Genomic DNA, 25,419 nt, shown 5'->3' with positions numbered 1-25,419 from the left:
GGCAGTTCTGGAGGAGTCGGGACTGGAGGAGTTGAAAGACAGCGGGATAAGAGGAGGGAGGATTCCGTGAATGATCTTGAAAGCCAGGCAGGAACATTTGAAATGGATTCTGGAGATTATTGGGAGCCAGTGAAGTTTGGCAAGGAGCGGGGAGGCATGGTCAGATCTGCGTTTTGAGAAGATCAGTTTGGCTGCAGTATTCTGGATTAGCTGGAGTCTTAGAAGACTTTTTTTTGATAGATTTAAGTAGATGGCGTTGCAGTAATCTAGTTTGGAGAGGATGATGGATTGGACAAGGATGGCAAAGTGTTGTTGGCTGAAGTAGGATCTAGCTTTGCCAATTAAAAACCAATTCAAATGTCATTTAAAAAAGTAGACTCCCAACCCACATCTACAGAGGTGCCTAAGGCCAAAATAGGCATGGTTCGGGCCTTTAAAACCCTGATCTATATTACCAGCGCCTACCTTTAACGGGAGCTACGATTCCGCAAATGGCGCCATGGTATGACTGACAAGCGAACGGCAGCCATTTATTACTAGCGTTCAGAAAGAGCAATTTTGCATTTCATCTACACATGCAGATCGGACTTTCTAAAACGATGCTCCTGTCTTCTTGACCTGTAAATCGTGCTGAACTGGAATGGCTATGGGCAGGTTAGAAATAACTAATGTAATATCGTTTTGACATCAATATTTCAGCACACATGTCTTTTCTAAAATGGGCCTCTTAATAGATCAATCTCTTACTGTAGAAGTCCATGTAGCTATCAAAATGAAAACAGGATCTAGAATCAGAAAATAATAGTAAATATTGAACTAAGGCCAGTACTGGGCAGACTTGCACGGTCTGTCTGGTGGGGGATGGGCTGGGGAGGGCTTCAGTGGCTGGGAGGTTGTAGATGGGCTGGAACCCAAGCACAGTACCGGGTAGAGCTTTGGATTCTTGCCCAGAAATAGCTAAGAAGTAAAAAAATAAAAAAAAATTTAAATTGAATCAGGTTGGGCAGACTGGATGGACCATTCGGGTCTTTATCTGCCGTCATCTACTATGTTAAATAACCTGATTATTCTTTGTTTGAACTGTATAAACAAGTGATGAACCAACCGGCTCCTAGGCTTGTGAATGCATTTAACATACTTACCCAGCTTTTCAAAACCTGGACAAAGGGCTGGGTTTTGAAAAGCCATCCGGACATGCCTTCAAAAGGAGGACATGTCCGGGAAATCCAGAAGTCTGGTAACCATATCTGTACTGTCACCATGCTGTTGGGGGAAGAGATGGAATCAATTATTCCCAAACAACTTTCCATCTATCTAGAGAGGGTTTCTATTCTATTACCATTTCAACATGGATTTAGACCTAATTTCAGTACAGAAATCCTTTTGATATCTTTAATTGCAAAAATTCAAAATTTACAGTTACAGAATAAATACGCAGTATTACTCCAATTTGGCTTGTCTGCCGCATTTGATGTGGTTCATCATGATATTTTGATTCATATGTTGGCTGACTTAGGACTAACCCATGTGGTTCTAGATTGGTTTAGTAAATTTCTTTTGCGACGTTCTTATGAGGTATGCTTGGTTCAAAGACAACGGCGCGAAAGACAAAAGCGCGCGCCGACAATTGAGCACAGCGCATGCTGCCGCGCCGCTCTAAATTACAGTTTTTAGGGGCTCTGACGGGGGTTTTGTTGGGGAACCCCCCCCCCCCAGTTTACTTAATAGACATCGCGCCGGCGTTATGGGGGGTTTGTAACCCTCCACATTTTACTGTAAACAGAACTTTTTCCCTAAAAACAGGGAAAAAGTGAAGTTTTCAGTAAAATGTGGGGGGGTTACAACTCCCCCACACACCCCACAACGCCCCCATAACGCGGCGCAATGTCTATTAAGTAAAGTGGGGGGGGTTCACCCCCCAACCCCCCCCCCCACCGGAGCACTAAAAACAGTAATTTAGAGCGGCGCGGCAGCTCGCGCTGCGCTCAATTGTCTGGGCACGCCTTTGTCCCGGCGCGCTTTTGACCTGACACAGGTATGCTTAGAGGGCCAGGTCTCATCTTCATGGATACCCAAATGTGGGGTGCCGCAAGGTTCTCCTTTGTCACCTATTTTATTTAATATCTATATGACGTCATAAAAAAATTTCTGTCTTTCACCTGCAAAATTTATTTTTACCTATGCAGATGACATTTTTATTTTAATGGAGGTCAAACATGATTTCAGTGACCTGGTTACAGGCATAGCTGTACTTCTAAGCTCCAGAGTTGGGCGAATTCCATTCAAATGAAACTGAATGCTTCAAAAACTAAGCTGCTTTGGATCAGACCTAGATTAGTTAAGAACATAACATAAGAACATAAGAATAACCGCTGCTGGGTCAGACCAGTGGTCCATTGCGCCCAGCAGTCCGCTCATGCAGCGGCCCCCCAAGTCAAAGACCAGTGCCCTAACCGAGACCAGCCCTACTTGCATTCGTTCTGGTTCAGCAGGAACCTGCCTTGAATTCCTGGAGGGTTTTTTCCCCTACAACAAACTCCGGAAGAGCATGCCAGTTCTCTACCACTCTCTGGGTGAAGAAGAACTTCCTTATGTTCGTACAGAATCTACCCCCTTTTAACTTTAGAGAGTGCCCTCTTGTACTCTCTACCTTGGAGAGGGTGAACAACCTGTCTTTATCTACTAAGTCTATTCCCTTCATTATCTTGAATGTTTCGATCATGTCCCCTCTCTGTCTCCTCTTTTCAAGGGAGAATAGGTCAGCTTCGCTAATTTCTCACTGTACGGCAACTCCTCCAATCTCTTAACCATTTTAGTCGTTCTTTTCTGGACCCTTTCGAGTAGTACCGTGTCCTTCTTCATGTATGGCGACCAGTGCTGGACGCAGTATTCCAGGTGAGGGCATACCATGGCCCAGTATAGCAGCATGATAACCTTCTCCGATCTGTTCGTGATCCACTTCTTAATCATTCCTAGCATTCTGTTCGCCCTTTTCGCCGCCGCCGCCACCACACATTGCACAGACAGTTTCATTGACTTGTTGACCAGTACTCCCAAGTCTCTTTCTGGGGGGTATACTAAAATTGCATTGAAATCAAATATTATATTACAACTTGACTTTACTTCTAGAGTTTTGGGTATTATTCTGGATTCCTCTCTCACTTTTAATAAACAGATAAATTCCTTAGCAAAGAAATGTTTCTTTAGTTTGCGCATGCAGAGGAAAGTCAGGGCACTATTTTATCAAGAACATTATTTATTACCGGTACAATCCACTGTGTTGGCCCAGTTGGACTACTGTAATTCTATTTATTTGGGTATTAAACAGGGCAGTTTAGATCGTCTCCAATTAATACAGAATACAGCGGCCAAACTTATTTTTGGAAAGAGAATGTACGACCATGTTACCCCATTGTTGAGAAAACTCCATTGGCTTCCGGTTCACCATAGGATACAGTTCAAGTGTGGTTTTCAAAGTCCTTTATGGAATATTTGACTCTTTGATTCCCCTTAGTGGGAATTCCTTTAGATCCTGCTATTCAAGAATTACAATTCACAACTTAGTATTTCCTTCTCTGAAAGGTTTTAAATGCACTGGGAAGCTTAGTAAATCTTTTACTTTTAAATTGGTGAGAATTGGTACATCAATTATTTCAATTTCGAAAAAGTTTAAAAACCTGGTTGTTTTCACAATAGTTAATTTGATTTTAGCTGTCGTATAGTAATTTTAAGCAATTCAATATACCTTTTTCTAACTTTTTCCATCCATCTAATCTAACCAATTTCTGTTTTTATTCCACAGTTTTTACTTGTTATGTTTCATTTTTTAACGAACTGTAAACCGAGTGGAGCTCCTTAGGGAGTAGATTTGGTATATAAAATGTAATATTAGATTATCTACCCATGTGCACTATCTTCTCCCTTTCTCTGCCCTGCACCATCCATGTGTGCTATCTCCTCCCTTTTTCTTCTCTCCTATTCCCATCTATCCATAAACAACATTTCTTCCTTCCCTTCCCCACTCCTCCCATCCTTTTGCACCACGTCCTCCCTCTCTTTCCCCTTCCCCCTCCATCTCTTCCCTATCTTTGCTTCTCCTATGGTCTGACATCTGTCTTCCCTCTTTCCCTCTCCTATGGTCTGGGATCTTTATATTTTCCTTCCCTCAGTCTGGCATCCCTCTCTCCTCCTTTCTTTTCCACCTCCTATTGCATTACACCAAAAAGAGCTTCTTTCAGAAGTTTATAAGATGTAACCTGCAAAGGCAACTGTGAGGGAGTCTATAGGATGCTACCACTCCCTTTGCTGCATACTCCCTCACAATGTCAGAGCCACCTTAACATAGGGAGCTCCTCCACGGGGGGGAAGTGACACAGGAAGGAAGATTCAGGAAAGTAGCTACAGGAAGTATAAGAGGCAGGACCAGAGATAGGTTAAAGAGGTCTAGGGGAAGAAGTGGCCCCAGCATACTCCTTAACTGCAACCACTAGACATTCTGCTTGGATTGGCCACTTTTGGAAACAGGATACAGGGCTTGATGGACTTTCGGTCTGACCCAGTATGGGAATGCTCATGTATTTATGTTCTTATTCATAAGAAGTTGCCTCCACTGGGTCAGACCAGAGGTCCATCGCGCCCAGTGGTCCGCTCCCGTGGCGGCCCATCAGGTCTGTGGCCTGTGAAGTGATTTCTGACTATTCCATAACCTACCTCTAGTTCTATCTGTACCCCTCAATCCCCTTATCCTCTAGGAACCTATCCAAACCTTCCTCTTCTGAATAGGGAATAACCTTTTTATTTTTTAGGTCCACTTTAGTCCTGCCCAAAACACACACAGACCACGCCCCCTTCCATTTGCATGCTCTTCGGTTTTAGACGCGCCCCCTGGCGTTGTAAAAATCAGATCATCGAAAATGTGAATGATTCTTCTAAAAAAATAAGCAGCTCGGCTCGTTGAAGGGATGTTAAGCTCTGCGCCGCGGAGCTTTGCGCCCTGTGCGCAATCGCTCACCGCCCACCAAATTTTAGGAAAATAAAAAGCAATTCAAGAGAAGAAGGAAGATGATGAAAAAATGTATGCCTGACCATCAAACATTTCCATTTGGCGGAGCCTGTTTTTGTTTTGTCTGACTGCCTAGGGACTGAATTTTAATTGCTAGAGCTGTTGATACTTCTTTGGCGCCGAGTGACATTTAAAACGGAATACACAAGGGGAGATATTTACGAAACAGAATCCAAACAGACGACTCGCTTAATGTTGTATTTAAGCCCTGCATCATCCCATGTGTTTCCTTTTCATTTGATATCGGGATGGTTTTTTGAAATTAAAAAAAAGGGGGTCTGTATCTTGAAAAAGCCTTTATGGCGAAACATGTCGATGTGACAAACCCCGACCCGATTCGATCCTATTAAGGAGATGAAAATTTGTTAAGATAAATTAAATTTTTATAACTATTTATATTGAGCACTTTATATATAACAAAAAAATCTCAACAAATTGACATAAAACATATAGAAACATATGGGCAAATGAAGAGGCCACAGCCATAGCCAAAAAGGTGTTTTGTATCACTAAAAATGTCAGCGAACAAATAATGGCATGTCTGAAGCCCTAAAGAAGTGGTAAAAGTGAAAAACAGTGTTCATTAGTCTATTGGACACATGATTTCTAAATATGGACTAATGTAAAGGAGGTGACTGGATTTTTCCTTTTCATTTGCCTGCACACTTGCTCGAAGTAGCTTGGATGCGATGCATTTTCAATATGGCACCTACCGCGTGCCAACTACTGCCTTTCTTCAGTTCCAATCACTAAAGCCTTCTGAGCAACTTTACTTTTAACAGTAGCTCTCGCACCAGATTAAAAACTGGCTGCTGAGACTTTTCTTTAAAAATAAACAAAAATAATTTTTAGGTTGCAAAATACAGATGTTTCCAGATTTGGCCAAGGAGACCCAGCGAAGGAGACGGGAATTTTTGCTAAGGAAACCTGGTGTTATGGCTCTAGGGGCTACATTTTATTTGCGACACCCATGTAAATGTGTAATTCATTATCGTTCACATAAATTTGTCTTCTTTGAGCCATCTCCACTGACAACCTTTCTATCAACTTCATGTTTGGAGAAAGATTTAGTTTAAGAAAGGGTGTCCTATTTCAGTCTACTAGTATATTTTTCCTAATTTAATTTTTTCTTATTATTATTTGCCCATCATCCACCTTGGATCCCATTTGAGGACTTGAGTAGAGATTAAGCTTATATTTGATATTCTTGATGTTTTATAATGTTTAATTATTAATTTTCTTGCTGGATTTCCTTTCTGTACAAGTTATGCTTGATTATATTGAAAATTCAATAAATATATATATACACAATCACTAAGCCTTCTGGAGAATTACTGCAGTTTAGAGGTATCCCTTATGCTAGATCTGACAAACTCTGTATAAATACACACTACAATGCAATTTTTTTTTCTATACCACCAATACCTCTTCGAAGTTCACAATGGTTCACAAACAATAATTAATAATAATAATAATTTATTTTCTTGTATACCGCCCCACCAACAGTTCTAGGCGGTTCACAACAAAAGAACTGAAACATTTCAGTAAAAATCCAATTTCAAAAACACAATGCTACTATAAATACAACAGTTAAAAGGTCCAATTAAAAAACATATCCTAATAAAACCATCGTACGTATGCAATAAAGAATCAACATTCTTGTTTATCAAATAGGTAAGTTTTCAGTAATTTCCTAAATGTAAGATAAGAATAACCACTTTCACTACATTCTCCGGCAATGAATTCCAGAGTTTAATTACCCGTTGAGTGAATAAATATTTTCTCTAGTTTGTTTTAAATCTACTACTTAGGGCTCCTTTTACAAAGGTGCGCTAGCGTTTTTAGCGCACGCACCGGATTAGCGCGCGATACCCGAAAATAATAATGCATCAAATATTTGGTGCTTAGCAAATATCCCTAAGGCTCACAATCTAACTAAGGGGTCCTTTTACTAAGGCGCATTAACCGATTTAGCGCACACTAAGAGCTCCTTTTATCAAGGCGTGCTACGGCGGTTAGCGCGTCGGACATTTCATCGTGGCAGCCTAAAATCCTAACGCCTCGTCAATGGAGGCGTTAGGTACTAGCGCAGCAGGCGGTTTAATGCACGGTATTCCACACGTTAAACCGCTACCGCGCCTTTGAAAAAGGACCCCTAACTGATTTGGCATGCAATAATCGATTTAGCGCGCGCTAAATGCTAAGGTGCCCATTATATTCTATGGGCACCTTAGCATTATCGCGCGCTAATTGTTAGCATGCGCTCAATTGGTTAGCACGCACTAAATCAGTTAGTGCGCCTTAATAAAAGGACCCATAAAGCACTTATGAACAGTTACTTAACATGCTAAAAATTCAAGGAGAAAAAAAACATACCGTAATAACAAAAATTCAGAAAGAAAAAAAAACAAAAAAATTTGACAAAATTGAAAGAAATTAATAACCTAGCAGAGAAAAAAACCCCAAACCAAGGCGAAAAACAATGAAATAAAATAAAGTCCAGACAATTAGGGCTCCTTTTACGAAAGCGCGTTAGGGCCTAGCCACTACCGCCTCCTCTTGAGCAGGCGGTAGTTTTACGGCTAGCACATGCTAATCCGGTGCGTGCACCAAAAACGCTAGTGCACCTTCGTACAAGGAGCCCTTAATGTGGAAGATCGGGGAGGACAAGACATTATCAATTTATTTTACTTTTTCGTTCACTGCAGGAAGAGTTGGACCAGCTACCGACACAGTTAAAAGTTCATATGCTTTTTAAGCAGAACCCTCCGCTCGGCTGGCGGTGACAAATAAATCCTTTATCATAAAGCTAGCAGAATTGCTTTCTTCTTTTTAATTTCTGACAATTACTCTGCTGTTCTAGCAAACCTAAACCCGGCTAAAATATTTTCCTCCCAAGTTTGCCTCCTGGGCTTGTTTCAGCCAGATAAAGGGTTGGCTTTCTACTACTAAAGCCTCTGCTCAGTGTGTAGCAGTGGCTACGAAAGCAAATTGAATGTTAGGAATTAGTAGGAAAGACATGGAGAGCAAAACAGAGAATATTATGCCTTTGAATCACCATAATTGCACCTAAAATATTATGTGCTAGGCAATACTGGTCAATGCATCTCAAAAGAGTTAATAGTAAAATTAGGAAACGCACAGAGAAAGCCAACCAAAATGATAAAGGTGTTGGGAAACTTCCCTTAGAGGAAAGGCTAAAGCGCCTAGGGATCTTCAGCTTGGAGAACTGATGGTGGAAGGGAGTTTCAAGCTTATTAGGTGTTTATATGCCGCCTATCAAGGTTATCTAAGCGGTTTTACAATCAGGTCCTCGAGCATTTTCCTTATCTGTCCTGGTGGGCTCACAATCTATCTAATGTCCATAGGCTATGGAGGATGATTGAGTCACTTGCCCAGGGTTCACGAGGAGCAGCTTGGGGTCTGAACCCACAATCTCGGGATTCTGAGGCAACAGCTCTAACCACTGCACCACACTCTCCTCCAATACAATAGCAGAAGTGAGCGAAGTATAGAACAACAAAGCCATTGTGACATCACTGATGAGGTTGGCTCTTAGGCATTGGTGGGACGAGGCATTATGACGTCACAACAGGAGCTCTGGAATGTTGCTACTATATGGGTTTCTACCAGGCATTATGACATCAGGGAAAAAGGTTCGGACTTCTATACTGCCTTTTTTGTAGTTTTACAACCACCCTCCAGGGATTCAAGACAAAGTCGGACAAGTTCCTGCTAAACTGGAACGTATGCAGGTGAGGCTGGACTCATTTAGAGCACTGGTCTTTGACTTGGGGGCCGCCGCGTGAGCGGACTGCTGGGCAAGATGGACCACTGGTCTGACCCAGCAGCGGCAATTCTTATGTTCACTCAAAACGGTTTACATAAGGGGAATTCAAGCATTTTCCCTATTTGTCCTGGTGGGCTCACAATCCATCTAATGCAGTGGTTCCCAACCCTGTCCTGGAGAACCACCAGGCCAATCGGGTTTTCAGGCTAGCCCTAATGAATATGCATGAGAGAGATTTGCATATAATAGAAGTGAGAGGCATGCAAATCCGCTCCATGCATATTCATTAGGGCTAGCCTGAAAACCCGATTGGCCTGGTGGTTCTCCAGGACAGGGTTGGGAACCACTGATCTAATGTACCTGAGGCAGTGGAAGATTAAGTGAATTGCCCAGGGTCACAAGGAGCAGCACAGGGTTTGAACCCACAACCCCAGGGTGCTGAGGCTGTAGCTCCAACCGCTGTACCACACTCTCCTCCATACAATAGACGTCTATAAAATCGAGAGTGGACTAGGGTGGGTTGGCATGAATTACTTGTCTACTGTTTCCAAAAGTACAAGGGCTAGGGGGCACTCAATGAAGCTTCTAAGCAGTACATTTAAAACATAAGAACATAAGCGTTGCCTCTGCCGGGTCAGACCAGGGGTCCATCGTGCCCGGCAGTCCGCTCCCGCGGCGGCCCCCCAGGTCCATGACCTGAAAGTGTTCCCTACCTAACCTAAAATATCCATACCCTATTCGCTCAATGTCCTGTAAGGTAAACCTCTATCTGTACCCTGTTATTCCCTTTGCTTCCAGGAAATCATCCAGTCCCTTTTTGAACCCCAGAATTGTACTCTGTCCTATCACCTCTCCGGGAAGCGCGTTCCAGGTGTCCACCACCCTCTGAGTGAAGAAGAACCTCCTTGCATTCGTTATGAATCTGTCTCCTCTCAGTTTTTCTGAATGACCTCTTGTTTTAGTTGTCCCTGCTAGTCTAAAGAATCTGTCCCTCTCCACCTTCTCTATGCCCTTCATGATTTTATAGATCATAGAAAATATTTCTTCATTCACTACGTACCGTATCTGGAATTTGCTGTCAGAGAATGTGATAAAAGCAGGGTTTAAAAAAAGGTTTAGACACATTCCTAAAAGAAAACTCTATAAACCATTGTTAAGGTGGACTTGAAGAAACCCACCGCTCATTCCTGAGATAAGCAGTATAATATCTACTGTATTTTATTCCGTTGGGATCTTGTCAGGTTCTTATGACCTTCGTTGACCTCTGTTGGGAATGGGATGCAGGGCTGGATGGACATTTGGACTGTCCCAGTATTGGGCAACAGAGGGCACTATTGAACAATGGTATTGAACATCAACACACACTATAAATGCCCCCAAACATTTTTTTAAAAAAATATTCCCTGCCCCCCACCAGATGAAATCATTTTAACTTTTTTTCCCTGCCGACCCCTACTTATACCTTCACGCTTAGTATAAAACTAGTCATGCCAACAGATATCTCAGAATACAAATTCCTTTTCTTGATATTTTAATAAACACTTACATGGAAATTTTTTTAAAGAATGTTGCGTCCATCGTCAAAACCAGGAAAGCTTTTTATTGCGTTGCTTTAGCAACATCTGGAAAAACTAAAAAACATTGTCCCCACAGAATTTCTTATTTTTATTTTGAAAATATACTTTAAGAATCATCAATTTATCCGACTCATTGAAACACTTCACCAATAAGGTAGCCCTAGTACGAATCATGTCTTGCGAGTAGTCCAAGAAACCAGTAAGATCAAATTCTGTGGGAGCAAGTCGATCTGTTCCCAACTCAGATGGAATTTTCTTTTTTTGCGGAATATAATATACTGTATATTCAAAATTGGCAAGGAATCTGCGTTTGGTAAACCAAGGATCTCCTTGAAATATTTCCTTAATAATATCTCTGCCGACAACAAATGTGTAGTCGGAAAGTTTACCAAACAAAGATTCTTTAACCTGAACATATTCTCCATCATTTCAAGCTTGGAATACACTGTGTGGGAATCCCTAATAGCTGTTACATGGTTTTCATTTGCTATTAATCTTTTATCTAATACTTTAACATTCTCTAACTTCTGAATTACTTCTTGAGAAAAAGTTACGTTCTGAATTGCAACAGACTTTAATAATCCCTCAACTCAAGTATTAATTAACCCTTTCAGGACCATAAGGATCGTAGGCCAATTTTTGTGGTTTTGACAACATTTTTATAGTAAAAAGGGCTTGCAGATGCCAAAAAATTGATTTTTTTTGTGAAATATCATTATTTTTATTTAAAAAATCACACTTCTGGCTTATGGACAGTGTGGCAAGTGAATCTTCTCGTCAATCTGGCAACGACGCTAATGAATGAATGTCGGAACCAGTTTGTTTACATAAAGGCAGTATCATATGGAATCCGTACATATCAAATTTAGAACTGTAGACTATCCCAATCAAAATTGATAGGATTTTAAAGTTATGGGACAAATATGTCCCTTGGTCCTGAAAGGGCTACCCACAAGTCTTTAAGAGATATTTCTTGCGGTATCTCCCTTCCTTCCTGGGGAGTTAAGGTTTCTTCCTGAAAAAATATTGCCTTAAGTATCTCTCTGAAAGTAATCAGAGATGATGCTTGCTCCACAGGAGATTCTGCAGGAGGTACATTGGACCTATCTCTCTGGTCCAAATCACAAGAAGTCACCAGAGGGATTGCTGGAGTTCTCTCTTAAGAGGCTGAGAGATGCCCCAGAAAGAGAAGCCACATTATTTGTTGACATTGGAGTCGTATTAGACGGCAAGAAATGTCGGTCCAATGGGCCCACTAATACAGGAGTAGAACTCTTTATTTTAACTTTCCACTTTCCCGTGTCAGTATAAGAAAACAAAGATAAAATCTAACTTACCCCTAATACCATGGAAAAGAGAAGAACCAACCTTAATTTTAATCCTGCTTTAATAATAATAATAATAATAACAGTTTATATACCGCAGGACCGTGAAGTTCTATGCGGTTTACAATGATTAGAAATGTTACAGAGAATATCTATCTGGGGTCCCTCAAGAAAACCTTACATAGACTCCGAATCATACAAAATTCTGCAGTGCGACTGATTTTCGGCATAAAAAAATGGGACCACATAACTCCCCTACTACCAAAAACTCCACTGGCTGCCACTAGAAGCAAGAGTGCTATTCAAGTTTGCCTGCCTTTGTTTCAAATCTGTCCTTGGCAATGGCCCCGCTATACCTGGCTTCCCACTTTAAATTCGATTGTTCCATCAGACCCACACGTAGAATACGCTTGTTCAGCCACCCTTCAATGAAAACCTGCCAATACAAAAGATTCCTAAACAGAACACTAGCCTTCCAAGCAAGTGAACTGGCGAGGCAACTTCATCAAACTCTCCTCATCCTACCTTAACTTCAGAAAACTAGTTAAAACAAACCTGTTCAACCGTTTTGTAACCAAGAACCCTTAAACCCTCTACTGTACTCCTTTTCACATCTTCTTGTTTCCCCACATTGTGACTTTATGTAACCAAAATCCTCAATGTTATTTTTTTATTTTTTTTCCTTCGCTGTATCCAAACTCTCCATTGTTATTTGCCTTCGCTGACTGTCCAGCTCTTCTTGTTGTAAACCGCCTCGAACTACTATGGCTTTGGCGGTATATAAAATTATTATTATTATTATTACTCCTCGTGGCTCCCAAGGGGCCCACGTCCTGCAGCTGCGTGCCACTATTGCGGCATCTTTTTCAGAGCAGAAACAAGGACCCTGATGACTCCTGAGGGTACACCATCAAAAGCCACCCTGAGAGTGCTTTGGGGGCTACATGCCCCATCTTGAATAACTGAGGAGTGGGTAGAGGGTCAAGTATTTCGGAGAAGGGAAAATTGAGAAAATGCAAGGTAGATTATTGCTATAGGGATTAATGGAGTGAAACAAAGTACATTATCAGCAAAAGGCTGAATAATAATGTCTAATATCACATTCTTGCATTACAAAAAGGAAATTCATTGGTATTTTGCTGCAAAGCTGTGTAATTGCTTAAACAATTTGTATTAGCAAATCCTGATTAAAATGAACAGATCTAAATGAATTCTGTTCATACAGGGTTGAAATCAGGTCCAGTGTTCACGGTTATCAAAATACGAGTAAGCAAATTAACTAGCTCCGTTCATTGATCAAATGCATACAAACATGTCCACCGATAATTTTTTTTAATGTAGATATCATGATAAAGAGCCTGCCCTATGGTCCCAAAGACTGAAATTACCTACCCGACTGCAAGGATTTAGGCTCAGCAACTGCTTCATTGTGGCAGCCTCTCATCTTGAGTATTTGGGAAGGCAAGAAACATGACGGTCGCCCCTTAAGGCTATACAAAGGCCCGGAAGTTGTGCATGCACAATTTAATTAAATAAGAAACGCATTAGATCATTGACATTTTAACAAAAACGATTATTGGGGTTCATAGTCAGTTGCGCGCGAGACACCAGCGTGCCGAAAATGGAGGGCAGACAATTCAGCGCAAGACACCAGCGCGCCGCGGGAAAACTTAGTTTTAAAGAGCTCCGAAGCGGGGTGTGAGTGGGGAACCACCTCACACTTTACTGCATAGTGTTCGCGCTGCTGTTGGGGGGGGGGATTTGGGGGTGTTGGAAACCTCCATTATATTGAAAATGGAACTTTTTCTGATTTTTTTCAGGAAAAGTTCCGTTTTCTCTATAATGTGGGGGGTTGCACCCAACGGCAGCGCGAACAGTATGCAGTAAAGTGTGTGTATGTGGGGGGGGGGGTCCCCACTTATACCCCACTTCGGAGCTCTTTAAAATTAAGTTTTCCCGTGGCGCGCTTGTGCCAAATTGTCAGCGCTCGATTATTGGCGCACTGGTGTCTGGCGCACTATTGTCCCATCACCGATTATTGGTATTAATTAGAATCAATTAAGGGCATTGCACATAAATTTAGCTGCAAACAGCGGCGTAGCGAGGGTAAGTAGCACCCAGGGCAGTGCCCCCCACTCCTTCTTGACCCCCCTGCCGCGCATGCGTCCCCTTCCCTTCACCGTACCTTTTTAATTTTCCAGGGGAGAGCAACAGCACGAACTTGTCGCCATTCATAAGTTGTGTCGGCTATCCTTCTGACGTCATTTCCTAGGTGTGGGGCCCGGAAGTGACATCAGAGAGAGGCAACACCGATGCAGGCAGCAAGTTCGTAATGCTGCTCGTGCAGGAAAAATTAAAGAGGTACGAGGGGAAGGAAAGAGGTGCCCGCGGCAGGGACTGGGGGGGTCAGGAAGGAAGGGGGGGCGGAGAGGATGAGTGCCTGCGCCCTATACAAAGATCGCGCCCGGGGAAGATGCACACACACACACCCGCGCTCCCCTCTTACTACGCCAGAGGCTGCAAATCAGAAAAAGGAGGCACATAAATAGATGAGTCATGGGCGGATTGGGGGCCTTCATTTAAATGGCACATGTAATTGCAGAATCAGGGCCTCCATGCCTAAATTTAGGTGCAGAGTCTCTACTGAACTATAAAGAACAGCGCTGGATTTTCGAATCAAAAACATTAAAGCCGAACGGATTGAACGCTGAACTGGATTGGAGGTCCCTAACATAGAAGGACTAATGAGATACTGCCACGTGGCAGGGGTGTCCATACGTGGTGAGATCAAAGTTATGCTGATTAAGCTCTGGGTTAGTATCTCCCACAATAATTTTGATGAGGAATTTTTGTGAGGTGTTTGATTTTTAGAGACTTTTTTTGATCATTTCTAACTTTAAGCACGGCATATAGAATAGCGCTTTTCTTGGGTGCTGATTTATAGACACAATATTCACGATATTCCCAATATTCACGGGGTTTTCATTCCAGGAACCCCCGCGAATGTTGAAAAACTGCAAATATGGTTTTTAGCGGGAGAGACAGGAGAGGGCAGTCGGAGAGGCAGGAGAGGGCAGCCAGAGCTCCGGCGAGTGAAGGAAATCCCTCGCTATATGCTCCGACTGCCTCTTCCTGTACTAAAGTCGAGCCTCACCAATCAAGAGCTGCATGTCAAAGCAGGTCCTGATTGGTGAGGCCCGACTTTAGTGCAGGAAAAGGCAGTCGGAGCATACAGCGAGGGATTTCCTTCACTCGCTGGCGCTCTGGCTGCCCTCTCCTGCCTGGTCATTCGTGGTCAGAAAATGCCACAAATGACTGGGACCGCAAATCATCGACCGCGAATGATCGGGGGAGCACTGTATAGAATTCAGTTCCTTTTTTTAAACCCTACTAAGCTAAGTGCTTTCACCACTTTCTGCATTAGCTCCTCAGAAAGGTAAATTAAGGAAAAAAAAAATTGAATTTTTCATTAATTTGTCAGCTCCAGGTACCTATAAGAAAAAAGAACTGAAACTGTGGACCTAAACATAAAATATCAAGTTTTAGATCTTAAATGTGCAACTAAGAACTTAGGGGCTGATTCTGGAAGCGGTGCCTGCCACGGCAGGTGTTTACAAAATGAGCGTCTGCCACTGACAGGTGCCACGTCCAAAATCGCAGCTCGATGGGATCCTAGTCACCAGAAATGTAGGCCAGGGTGTCACAGGCCTACACTTTTTGAGCCTAAGGTCATGCCAGAATTGTATCCAGCAGCGCATAGTGATGCTGAAGTCTGGTTCCACCCCTAACCAAGTTCCCTTCTGGGGTTTGGCTTCACTATGTGCCACTAGCCCCCAGGAAGGTAAGCGCCGGTAAGGGAGGCTACTTAGCGGCGAGTATTTTTTTAAATCACCTTTTAATTGGTTTTAAATGTCATGGTCAATTACTGTGTCATTTATCACCGATTAAAACAATTAAGTTGGGTGGAGTAGAATGCCTACTGCTGCCTAACTTTCAGTGGCCTGATGAGAATCAGCCCCTTAGAGACCAACACTTGGCTAAAAATAGGTGTCTACATTTAGACATTCAACTTTGGAATATAGAACACGATTTCAAGGCTCTCAGAGTACTCTCATTAATTAATTCATAACTTCAAAACATATTCTATGGACTCCTTTTATCAAGTCGCGCTAGCGCGCGTAATACCGCGCGCTAAACCACCGGCCGCACTAGCCGCTACGGCCTCCCTTGAGTAGGCGGTAGTTTTTAGGCCAGCGCGGGGGTTAACGCGTGATGAAACATTGCGCGAGTTAACCCCGCTAGCGCGGCTTGATAAAAGGAGCCCTAGATCAGGATCATTATATTATTGGTGAACAGGAAATACTCACGTCCGTCGGTAGTTCTGGCCTCCATGTGCACAAGATCTGATTCTTTATCTAAACCTGTCACTGACCTAGAAGGAAGAAAAAGAGAGAATACAACTGAGATAAAATTATGTGACATAAAAAAAAAAAAAAAAAAAAAGAAAAGTCTTAAGAAGAGTATACAAGACAAACCATCCTGCCTGCCTGTCAGGAGTTTAAATAGGCTACCATAAGGAATAATCATTAAGTATTTTGGAAATACTGTTAAGCACTAAGGGGCCGATTTTATACACGAGCGTTCCAGTTGTAGGCAGCGGTAGCTGTCCTACTGATATCAGCCAATCAGAACACACGTGTAAAAAAAGCCAACAAATCAAACCCCAAGGCTGGACGCCTACACCGTAGGCATTTGTTGCAGTCGAGGGAGATGCGTCAGGATACTTAAGCTCGCCTAAGGCTGGGCGTGGTTTCTCCCAGAAGTGGCCTTGGGTGAGGTTAAGCGGCCCAAGGCATCTCCCTAGGGCAGGGGTAGGGAACTCCGGTCCTCGAGAGCCGTATTCCAGTCAGGTTTTCAGGATTTCCCCAATGAATATGCATGAGATCAATTTGCATGCACCGCTTTCAATGCATATTCATTGGGGAAATCCTGAAAACCCGGCTGGAATACGGCTCTCGAGGACCGGGGTGCCCTACCCCGGCCCTAGGGCCACGACAGAAGCCTGAAATGGTGGCCCACATTTCAAACGGACGCAGCCCGCTGAGCTGACTGTGACAAGAGAACACCCCTGCCGCGATCAGCTGAGCGGCTGCAGCAGGGTCCCCCCACCCCCCCCCACAAGTCCCACCAAAATCAGCAGGAGTATCAAATGTACTCGGCAATTGTCAGAATTGGGAATCCAGAAGTTCACATGGCCGTCCTCTTTAATTACTTACATCGTGCTGAAGTGAGCAACCAACACCACTCTTAGCGTCTGCCATTACAACCACATAACTAGCTTAACCCCCGTCCTCAATGCGGTAGACATTGAATTGCCAAGTACATTTGATACTCCTCCTGAGGAAGCCTTTTTGGGTGAAACTTGGGTCCGAGTAGAGGAGCAACCGAGTTATTATTGAGCACAAAATTCACTGTGGGAATTCATCTTTTCTGTTACAGCCCCCCAAATATGGAATCCCCTCCCTATTTACATACGGGAAGAACGCAATTTAGACAGATTCAAGAGCAAGTTAAAATGTTTTCTTTTTAAATATGCATTTGACAGCTAGAAAGCTAGATTAGGAGCCTCAATTGAATCTTATTTCCTAACTTTTTTGAAGCCCACTGCTCTCCCCCCTCCTGTTGTTTTTTTCCTTACTTGTCTTATTTATTATCAATAACTTGTATTTCTTTCCTCATTTTTTCCTTCTGTATTATATGTTCTGTCAGATTAGTCATATTTATTTGGTTTGTTTCCCCCAGAAATTTGTAATTTTATTGTTTTGTACATAGCTTAGAATTTCAAATAAGCGATTACACTTCTCCCTCCGGATTTGCGGGATATAGGGGCAGAGCTGGACCGCGAATGGTGAAATACCGCGAATATCATCTGGTCCGGCTCTAATTCACCCCCCGCCTCCCTCCCGCCTTCCTTCCGGCATTCCGGCCTTACCTGGTGGTCTAGTGGGCTTTCGGGACAGGAGCGACCTTCCTATGCTCCTGCCCCGTGCAGATCGCCAATAGGAAATGGTTGCCGTGAGTTCCCGTAGTCTCTCGAGACTACGACGGGAACTCCCCACAGCCATTTCCTATTGGCGATCTACACGGAGCAGGAGCATAGAAAGATCGCTCCTGCCCCGAAAGCCCGCTAGACCACCAGGTAAGGCTGGGACACTGGCGGGAAGGCTAAACTATGGGGGGGTTTTTCTTTTTTTTTCCCCTCCCCCAAAATCACGAATATGTGAAATCGCGATTGCCGAAACCGCGAATGGGGAGGGGGGAAGTGTAATAAAATCCATAATAAACTTGAAACTTGAAACATCCTGCGGAGCCACATTGAAATAAATCCCCTTAAAGAGCCCACAACTCTCCAAAGGAGTAAAAGATAAGTGTTCATTATTGCTTTGTAGCACCATTGAATACAACAGCATTAGGAAGAATTGAGGGCATATCGAATTTAAAAAGATTAGAATGAACACTGTAATTTAAAGGGTATAGAACATAGGGACGGAAAAGTGAAATGATGGTCCCGATATTGTTCTCTAAGCGGCTCCGTTGCAGGAGACGAAGACACTGAGGACTTTTCACACGTTATCATGGAATTTTAAACAAGTTGTTTGAAAGAATTTAGATTTGGTTCAAATGGTATGCTATATATGAGTTGACGTTATGTTTTATGCCATGTTTTGTGTTATGTTTTGTGTTGTATGTTTTGTTATGTGTTATATGTGTGTGCTATATTACATCCCACCAAATCCTCAGAAATCAGAGTTCTAGCAGGTTCCATGCAGCATATCGCTACATAGAATAATACATGCTACATAGAGCTATACATGTTCATTATATTATACCTGTAATGTAAGACAAGGCATCTAATACAGAAATATCCGCTAACATTGTCTTTCTATAACGCAAACATTTATTATAAAGTCTGAGTCTCCTTAAGCCCCTAACAGGGACTTCTTGAAAAGCCATGGGTTTTAGACTTTTGCTGAACAGTGCATATGCAGTGGTTGCATGAATTTTGATCAGGGTTTATGGACTTTGGAGGAAATGCAATAAACGGTGATAACTAACATCAATGGTTGGTTGTTAGCACCCACGAATACGGGATGTCTGGTGCGGTACTTGGAGAGACCACCCAGGAAAGTGACTGGTCGACAAGTCAATGAAGCCATCCGTGCAATGTGCGGCAGCGGCGAAAAGGGCGACCAGAATGCTGGGAATGATTAAGAAGGGGATCACGAACAGATCGGAGAAGGTTATCATGCCGCTGTACCGGGCTATGGTACAACCTCACCTGGACACGGTACTACTCGAGAGGGTCCAGAGAAGAGCGACTAAAATGGTTAAGGGGCTGGAGGAGTTGGCGTACAGTGAGAGATTAGAGAAACTTGGCCTTTTCTCCCTCGAACAGAGGAGCTTGAGAAGGGACATAATTGAAACATACAAGGTACTGAAGGGAATAGACTTACCGTATTTTCACTCATATACCACGCACCCGTGTAAAACGCGCACACGGGTATAGCGCGCGGGAAACTGTAATTTATGTAAATAAATTTTTATATACCGCGCACACCCCTATACCGCGCATGCCGCCCCGACTCTCCCGTCGCTGCCCGACTCTCCTTTCGCCCGCCCCGACTCTCCTCTAGCCAGCCCAACTCTCCTCTCCCCCTTGAAGTCCTGTCCCCCCTTGAAGTCCTGTCCCCACCCTGAAAGCCTGATGCCCCACCCCAACGTCCGATTCACTCCCCCGCAGGACCGCTCGCACCCTCACCCCGAAGGACTGCTCGCGCTTGCACACGCACCCGCACCCCCACCCCGAAGGACCCCTCGCACCCCCACAGCCTCCCCACTCCCCCCCCATCATGTAGAAGCTGCCTACCATCGTCCTGCTGCTTCCTCTGCCGGCGGTCCTGCCCCTTCTCTTAGCCCTGTGTCTACGCTGCTTCCTCTTCCGGCGGTCCCGCCCTAGAAAGGGCGGGACCGCCGGAAGAGGAAGCAGCGTAGACGCAGGGCTAAGAGAAGGGGCAGGACCGTCGGCAGAGGAAGCAGCAGGACGACGGTAGGCAGCTTCTACATGACGGGGGGATGGGGAGGATGTGGGGTGCGAGCGGTCCTTTGGGGTGCGGGTGCATGTTTGAGCGCTAGCAGTCCTTCGGGGTGGGGATGCGAGTGGTCCTGCGGGGTGAATCGGACGTCGGGGGGGGGGAACTATGTAAAAAAAAAAAGGGGATAACGCGCTCACGAATATAACGCGCATGGTTATACTCGGTTTGTAAAAATCGTGCAGTAGATAAAGACAAGTTGTTCACCCTCTCCAAGGTAGATAGAACGAGACGGCGCTCTCTAAAATTGAAAGGGGATAGATTCCGTACGAACATAAGGAAGTTCTTCTTCACCCAGAGAGTGGTGGAAAACTGGAACGCTCTTCCGGAGTCTGTCATAGGGTAAAACACCCTCCAGGGATTCAAGACAAGGTTGGACAAGTTCCTGCTAAACTGGAACATACGCAGGTGAGGCTGGACTCATTTAGAGCGCTGATCTTTGACCTGGGGGCCACCACAAGAGTGGACTGCTGGACATGATGGACCACTGGCCTGACCCAGCAGCGTCAGTTCTTATGTATGTTCTTTAAGTATTGAGGGTTCCGAGCTCCTTATCCTATTCATCCGTGCATGCATCTTGGAAACATGCTCAAAGTTGGGTGCATACGTATATAGAATCCAGCTATATGAACTGCTTTGACCACATCCTGTAGCAAAACGTTTCCAGAGCTTAACTTGTTTTAAATGTACTACTTTGTAACTTCATGGCATGCCCTGTAGTCTTTGTACTTGTTAATAGACTATACAACTGATGTGTTTACCTGGATATGTGTGAGGTGTCAGGGGAGTGGAGAGAATTTATTTATTTAAGTATTTATAGACCACTTTATAGCCTTTCCCACAGGCAAAAAAAGTTGTTTACGGGTAGGAAAAGAAAATATTTTTTCAAATTGTTCTCCTAATACTCCTGTTTCTAGCAGCCTGACTAGGTACCAACAGTGGTGAATGAAGTTTCTGCAGAGAACCCAGCAAGTCAAACACGTCCCGCTCCTTCCTTTCCTCATGGGTGGATCAGGCTGAAGGAAGGCCCCCCCCCAGGATTGGCTGAAGTAGCCTACTATTCCTGACTGTACCAGAACTGCACAAAAAGCAATGAATCACGGCAAGAAAACAGGTACAAATTGCGGGGGAAGAGGGTAAAGAGGAAGAGAGTCGCTACATCGAGAGGCACAAGAAAGACAGGTACTGCATAGGGTGCAAGGAGGGAGAGAGGTACTGTATCAAGAGGGGCAAGTAAGCAGAGAAGTGCTGCATGGGGTGGGGCAAGGAGGGGGAGAGATGCAGCAATGGGGTGGGGGCAAAGGAGGGGGAGAGGTGCTGGACAGCGAAGTCAGGTAGGGAAGAAAGAAGAGGGGGAGTGAGGAAGAGAGGGGACACAGAGAGGGAAAGAGGTGCTGGACTTGGGGAATGACAAGAAAGGAGAGAGATACCAGGAAAGAAGGAAGAAGGAGAGGTGCTAGCTCTGCAAGGAGAGATGGAACAGGAGTGAGAGAAGAGAGAGGAACACTTGCTGGCTAAATCACTTTGAATAACAGGCCTGTGGCTTCCAAACCGGTCCTCGGGCTTCTCCAGGCAGTCAGCTTTTCAGGATATCCACAAAGAATATTCATGGGGGAGATCTGAATGCACTGCCTTCACTGCACGCAAAAATTTCTTATGAGTGTTCAATTTTTTTAAATCTTTATTGATTTTCAAATTTTGACAGTGCAATACAATTAATTGAACATAAAATACTGCATAAAACACACTATTAACTACACAAGTAATGCATAAAACAATCATTTTCTCCCATCCTTCTCCCAATTATTAATACAATAAGACATATGATGTGATTAAAATATTATAATTAAGTAATTTTAATCCTTAAAATACATTTCCCTCCCCCCCCACCCACCCACCCTGGATGTGTAAGGAAATCTAAGAAAAGGAGAGATATATGACCCTTATTGCGAGGTAACAAACATATTCAATGGGCTCCACACTTTATTAAATGAGCTACTAAACCCCATACATTCCGCATTCATTCTCTCATATTTATATGTGGTACACATATTTGCCCACCAAAATGTGTAATTTATTCTGTCATGACTCTTCCAGTTATGTGTGACCACTTGGATAGCTATTCCCGTCGTGATCCGATTAGCTGGGTAGCCCCCAAAGCAGGTCTGGGAGCCGCTGACTTAGCCTATGAGGTTTACATTAATAACAAAAGAAAATTAACACGCTAGGATAAGAAAGGAAAGGGACCAACCCAGCCATTCAAGACGTCCGCTCAACTGTAAACTCAAGCACAAAAATACAGTCCCTGTTCACGAAGACCCGATGAGTCCCAATAAACTGGAGGCAGCAACAAAAATAATACGATGTCAATAAATATTTGACCTTTTATTAAAATGAACTCTCTTTACAAAGAGGGCCAAGAAATGTGTTCCATAGTGCAGGCAAAATAGGAAACATCACTTTCCTGACTGGATTCCCGTTGGGCTCTTGACACTCCAGGAACTTCCTGTTTATTTTCAGATGCTGGCCTCTTAGCCTGGTATACAAGAAAACACCAACACAGCACCTTCTCATAAGAACATAAGAACTGCCATCTCCGGATCAGACCCATGGTCCCTCGAGTCCGGCAATCCGCACACGCGGAGGCCCAGTCAGGTATACACCTGATGTAGTTTTAGTCACCCATATCCCTCTATGCCTCTCGTAAGGAGATGTGCATCTAATTTGCCTTTGAATCCTAGCAGGTGCAAAGGTGCGAGCAGACAATTGAGCGCAGCGCGGAGGCGCGCGCCGAAGAAAATTACTGTTTTTAGGGCTCCGACGGGGGGGCGTGGGGGGAACCCCCCACTTTACTTAATACAGATCGCGCCGCGTTGTGGGGGCGTTGTGGGGGTTTGGGGGGTTGTAACCCCCCACATTTTACTGAAAACTTCACTTTTTCCCTGTTTTTAGGGAAAAAGTTAAGTTTACAGTAAAATGTGGGGGGTTACAACCCCCCAAACCCCCCCACAACGCCGGCGCGATTTGTATTAAGTAAACTGGGGGTGCTCCCCAACAAAACCCCCCGTCGGAGCCCCTAAAAACAGTAATTTTCTTCGGCGCACGCCTCCGTCTTGCGCTCAGTTGTTGGCGCGCGCCTTTGTCTTCCGCGTTGTTGTCTATGAACCATCCTAGCACAGTGGATTCCTCATATTTATTATATTTATTTTTACTATTTATAGACCACCTATAGCCTAAGGAGCTCATAATCGAAACTTAAACACGTCTAAAAACCTGCCCAAATCGGCACTAGATTGTCCTAAAAGGCAGGTCGTCCAAGTGCCGATAATCGAAATGGCTTTTTGGACATATCCAGGCCTCTGAATCCCGCTGTGCGCCCAGAGCAGAAAGGGGCGTTTTAGTGGTTAGGGCGGGATGTGGGCCGTCTTTGGACTTAGTCGTCCTGCAGGGATAATCAAATGTTTGATGAGACGTATACGCTGTGAGTTAAACAATGTAAAAACAGGTATAAATACCAAAAAGGTATCCAAAGTGACCATACAACCACTGTAGGGACAAAGTAAAGACCCACACACAGTCCCCCCCCCCATTGTATCCCCAGAAAGTTCAGAATAAAAATGCATATACCTGCCTCCGGAACATCACCACCTGGCATAGGAAAGCCTAGTAGAGCTGCACAGAGGTGGCTTAAGTAGTCTGGGGGGTGGGCTAGTGAAATATAAAGAGGAGGACCCAGGCCCATAAGCTACTCTAACCACTACCACTGTGATTCCTTAAACAAATTTCTTTAATAAAACTTAAAAGAAATAGACTCACAGTTCTGATTACCTTGAGGATTTCTTCTCTCACAGAATCCACACTTCTACTGGCACATCCTAGATATAGGGAAAGCCAGGAGTGTTTAACACAGACTGTGCTGGGTAATACTGCACTCCAACACATCTCACTAAGCTGTAATTAGACTAGCAGACACAAAGTTGTTAAAGCCTGATGGGACAACCATGCTTTCTAAGCCATGCGCTAGCTAACAGTGGAGTCTGCACTCAGTTTACATATTTTAAGCACTCTGCTCTCATGAATGTGAGGGCAGAACATCAAGGCTTTGCTTTATCATCAGCAATGTCAGTGGCAACAGGCCCATGTGTCAGTAATTTCACCCAATAAGAGGGAAGAGGGTAAGCAGCAGGGTTATATTCATACCCTGTTTCCCCGATGGTAAGACACTGTCTTATTTTTTTTGGAAGGCCAAAATATGCTCTAGGGCTTATTTTCGGGGGGATGCCTTATTTACCCATGAAGAAGACTACAGTACACAGTTATTGTTGAAAAAAACCAGAATTTTATTACGTTCGCGATAGGTACGTTCGCAATGCGTTCGTTGGAGGAAGAAAACGGTCGGCTGAAGAATCGGTCGGCCGAAAAATCGTACCATGTATGGCCAGCTTTATCCATCATACCATATATTGTACCATTTAATGTCCCCAATGTTCTCCATCAGGGAAACACAGTAAAGAGATTATTCTGTAGTGCAGCATCAGAGGGGACTTGACAATGTGAAACAATTGTTTATACTGTATACCGTATGCATTTTAAACAGGCTTTATATACAGTAAGTGGTATTGCTCACAGCAAAAGAAACCTGTCTGCGTGTCTCACTTTTGGATGTTCTGGCCGTGAACAAACTCCTGCAGTCTCCGTTAGGGAGGGATGAGGGAAGCTGTCTGTGTTTCCTTGCGCGGAGTCACGTGCGCGCGCTGCAGTCCTGTCACTTCCTCCTCTTCACTTCATGACGAGGCGCGGCACGCAGCCATGGAGGCAAATACGGTAGACGGAGGGACCACACGGAGTCACCCACCGTACCACCCGATTCGGGTAAGCGCAGGTATCGGTGGGTGGCTTATTTGCGGGAGGGGGTGCCTTATTTTACATTTTTTTCTAAAAAGGGGGGGCTGTCTTATTTGATGGCCCTGCCTTATCATCGGGGAAACAGGGTAGCAGAGAGGACCCTAGTAAATAACATTAGCAGAGCTGTCTGAAAAGGCTGTTTTTCGCGGTGGCAAGCCAAATGCGTGCAAGACATATGCGCGCGGACAATTGCGCACAGACAACTCAGCGCTATGACAATTCAGCGCAAGACAATTGAGCGCAACCACAAATGAGCGCAAGGACAACTCAGTGCAACGACAATTCAAATGTCTTGCGCCCACTTGTCTTGGCGCTCACTTGTCTTGGCCCATTTGTCCGCGCGTTATGTCTTGCGTGCATCTGACTGTGAACCGTTTTTGCAGCGGGCTGGACAGCAGTCCTTTAGTGGTAGAAACACAAGACTACCGTTAGAACACGCAGAAGCCATTTTAAAATCGGTAGCTGCTAAAAGCACGACCAAGTGGGTATCAAAGACTCCCAGTGGACCACCACGAATGTCAGTAGGCCCCAAAGGGGAAAGGATGGTCTCAGGGGAAGCCGAATCACGAGGGGGTGCTGATCTCAGGGCAGGAGGAATCAATATCAGGGG

General features: G+C 44.1%; 1 protein-coding gene across 6 annotated transcripts in view; it reads right to left on the bottom strand.

Annotated features, from left to right (window-relative positions):
* The window catches only part of SORCS3 (sortilin related VPS10 domain containing receptor 3), a 1,299,528-nt gene that overhangs the window by 340,358 nt on the left and 933,751 nt on the right, over window positions 1-25,419 (bottom strand). For all 6 annotated transcript variants that reach the window (XM_033941704.1, XM_033941705.1, XM_033941708.1 and 3 more), the window contains one exon: window positions 16,122-16,186. In XM_033941704.1, coding sequence (XP_033797595.1) covers window positions 16,122-16,186 — 65 coding nt within the window. The remainder of the gene's footprint in view (window positions 1-16,121; window positions 16,187-25,419) is intronic.

This window comes from Geotrypetes seraphini, chromosome 4 (assembly GCF_902459505.1).
Source record: "Geotrypetes seraphini chromosome 4, aGeoSer1.1, whole genome shotgun sequence".
NCBI lineage: Eukaryota > Metazoa > Chordata > Amphibia > Gymnophiona > Dermophiidae > Geotrypetes > Geotrypetes seraphini.
This window is presented reverse-complemented; position numbering and strand designations above follow the sequence as displayed.